Raw genomic sequence first — 3151 nt, forward strand, 5'->3', positions numbered from 1 at the left:
TTTATATAGACAGGTCCAATCAATTTAATTTACCACAGGTGGACTCCAATCAAGTTGTAGAAACATCTCAAGGATGATCAATGGAAACAGGATGCAGCTGAGCTCAATTTCAAGTCTCATAGCAAAGGGTCTGAATACTTATGTAAATAAGGTTCTATTTTTTTATTTGCAAAAATGTCTAAACCTGCTTTTGCTTTGTCATTATGGGTATTGTGTGTCGATTGCTGAGTTATGTATTTAAAAAATATATATATATTCTAAAAAAAATTTTTTTTTAGAATAAGGCTGTAACGTAACAATTTGTGGAAAAGGTCAAGGGGAATCAATACTTTTCCGAAGGCACTGTATGTGCTAGGGGTCTCATGAATTTATTAAAATGGAATTGATAGTGTCCCGAAGCCACTCCTGCGCTGTCTTGGCTGTTTGCTAAGSGTATTTTTAGTTAGCTGCCACAAGCGTCTCTGAATAAATACACTTAGCAGTGATATTTTAGCATAAAAGAGCTGCTATTTAGTTATTTTACTTTTTATTTATCGATATTTGTCTCATTAAGATTAATTGTCTTTGTCAAGGGAGACTTTRCAAAACACTCTCCTTCCCTCCCTCCCTCCATTAGAGGTGTATGCGGTGATAGACCTGTACGGTCAGTGTGTCCAGGTGTCCATCACCAGTTCCTCTGGCCCTCTGGACAACAGTCTGTGTACCAGCAACATAACGGAGAAGAGCTTCCCCATACACTCACCAGGTACGCACCACGGACATGTGTGTTTTTTCTCAGGTTCCGGATTTAAATAAATTGTTAAACAACAGACCGCAAATGAACTGGCTCACATCTCTTTTTCCTCTGTGCGTGTGTCTCCTTCTGTACGTACGTACGCACGTGTGTGTGTGTGTGTGTGTGTGTGTAGTGGCAGGCGTGGCACACCGGCTCCACAGTAAACATGGTAAGAACGTGGTTCTGCTGGGAGAGGGCTGCCAGGCCGTCCGGGTAGGAGGATACGCTCATGGCATCGTCTTCAGCGCCAAGGAACTCAAAACAGACGAATTGTTCGAGGTGAGCCAGGGCAGGGGGAATAACATGGAGAGGTATTCAAGGTCTGAAAGTAGAGTTGCTGGGGTGGAGTTTTTTGTAAAGCTCTTATACAGTGCCTTCGGAAAGTATTCAGACCCCTTGACTTTTTCCACATTTTGTTACGTTACCATATTCTAAAATGTATTCATTAAATGTTTTCCTCATCAATCTACACAATACCCCATAATGACAAAGGGAAAACAAGTTTCTTTAGACATTTTTGCAAATTTATTTAAAGAACAAGAACCGATACCTTTGCCATGAGACTTGAAATTGAGCTCAGGTGCGTTCTGTTTCCGTTGATCAACCTTGAGATGTTTGAACAACTTGATTGGAGTCCACCTGTGGTAAATTCAATTGATTGGACATGATTTGCAAAGGCACACACCTGTCTATATGATGTCCCATAGTTGACAGTGCATGTTAGAGCAAAAACCGAGCCATGAGGTCGAAGGAATTGTCCGTAGAGCTCCGAGACAGGATTGTGTCGAGGCACTAATCTGGGGAAGGGTACCAAAAAATGTCTGCAGCATTGAAGTTCCCCAAGAACACAGTGGCCTCCATCATTCTTACACGGAAGAAGTTTGGAACAAACTGAGAAATCGNTATTCATTAAATGTTTTCCTCATCAATCTACACAATACCCCATAATGACAAAGGGAAAACAAGTTTCTTTAGACATTTTTGCAAATTTATTTAAAAAACAAGAACCGATACCTTTGTAGCGGTATTTATTAGAGAGGGGTAAAGACAGATTTTGTTCTGGCGCCAGGCAGGTATTAACCATGCCGAAAGGAAAAGAGTAGAATAGAGAGAGTACCACTACCAGACCCACACACATCAGCAGAAGAGACTGCCTAGAGTGTAGCCTGTTTACCAGATAGCCAGTGGAGAGAAAAGAGAATACACACCCTATAAAACCCACATCACAGCACAGGGGTAACCCCACCAAGAATACCTCATACAATAATAATAATAATAATAATGGCAGAGCAATTTAACAGCAACTTCATACAAGAAAGAACCCAGTCATCAACAGAGGATTTGCAATAATCTGTATTATCTTCCAGTGGAGGAGTGCAGAGGGTATGAATGTGGGGGATGTTCATAGACACAACAAAGGCCTTAAAAATGTCCACAGTCTTCTCGGCCACATGTCCTTAGTACACGCAACCTCAATACAGTTCAAATAACAATACACACTTGAAAGCAACCTTCCTTTAACTAAAATGTCCACCCAAATACTTCTGGCAGGGCAATAATAGTCCAGCTCCCATGAACTTCAATGGGATGTACATTAGGAAAATAGAGAGTCTGTTGCAGGGTAAAGCACTGGAATGGAGGGAAGAGAAAGAGAGAAAGGGAACAAGAGAGATCTTAGCTGGGGTCTTCAGGCGTGCCGGTGTACTGTCAGATGGTTTGTTGGTTTGTAGGTTAAAGCTTCGCAACAATGTTGCTACTAATCCATGCGATCCATAACCGGCGCGGTCCCAAACGAAAACGATCACGCCGTAGAGCGATCACACCGATGATTGAGTTAAATACTTTATAACTACATACGCTGAAAACAAAACTTCTGCAGCATAGCACACACAATCAAACTGTCGCGCCACCCAAGAGCTCCTCCCCAAAGAGCTGAACGAGCTATCTTTATTTCCTCATTCCTTACTGCTCATGCGCTCTTAAAGTGGCAGAGCACGGTGAAGGCTCCGTGCAGGATTTCGCCACACCTTTGCCATGAGACTTGAAATTGAGCTCAGGTGCGTTCTGTTTCCGTTGATCATCCTCGATGTTTCTACAACTTGATTGGAGTCCACCCGTGGTAAATTAAATTGATTGGACATGATTTGGAAAGGCACACGCCTGTCTATGATGTCCCATAGTTGACAGTGCATGTTAGAGCAAAAACCAAGCCATGAGGTCGAAGGAATTGTCCATAGAGCTCCGAGACAGGATTGTGTCGAGGCACTGATCTGGGGAAGGTGTACCAAAAAATGTCTGCAGCATTGAAGTTCCCCAAGAACACAGTGGCCTCCATCATTCTTACACGGAAGAAGTTTGGAACAAACTGAGAAATCG

General features: G+C 42.4%; 1 protein-coding gene across 1 annotated transcript in view; it reads left to right on the forward strand.

Annotated features, from left to right (window-relative positions):
* LOC111953737 (neuralized-like protein 4) overlaps positions 1-3151 on the forward strand; it is a 36213-nt gene that overhangs the window by 14814 nt on the left and 18248 nt on the right. Inside the window, 2 exon segments of the mRNA XM_070435706.1 lie at positions 617-745; positions 909-1054. Coding sequence (XP_070291807.1) covers positions 617-745; positions 909-1054 — 275 coding nt within the window.

The sequence above is a fragment of the Salvelinus sp. IW2-2015 genome, linkage group LG3 (genome assembly GCF_002910315.2).
Source record: "Salvelinus sp. IW2-2015 linkage group LG3, ASM291031v2, whole genome shotgun sequence".
NCBI lineage: Eukaryota > Metazoa > Chordata > Actinopteri > Salmoniformes > Salmonidae > Salvelinus > Salvelinus sp. IW2-2015.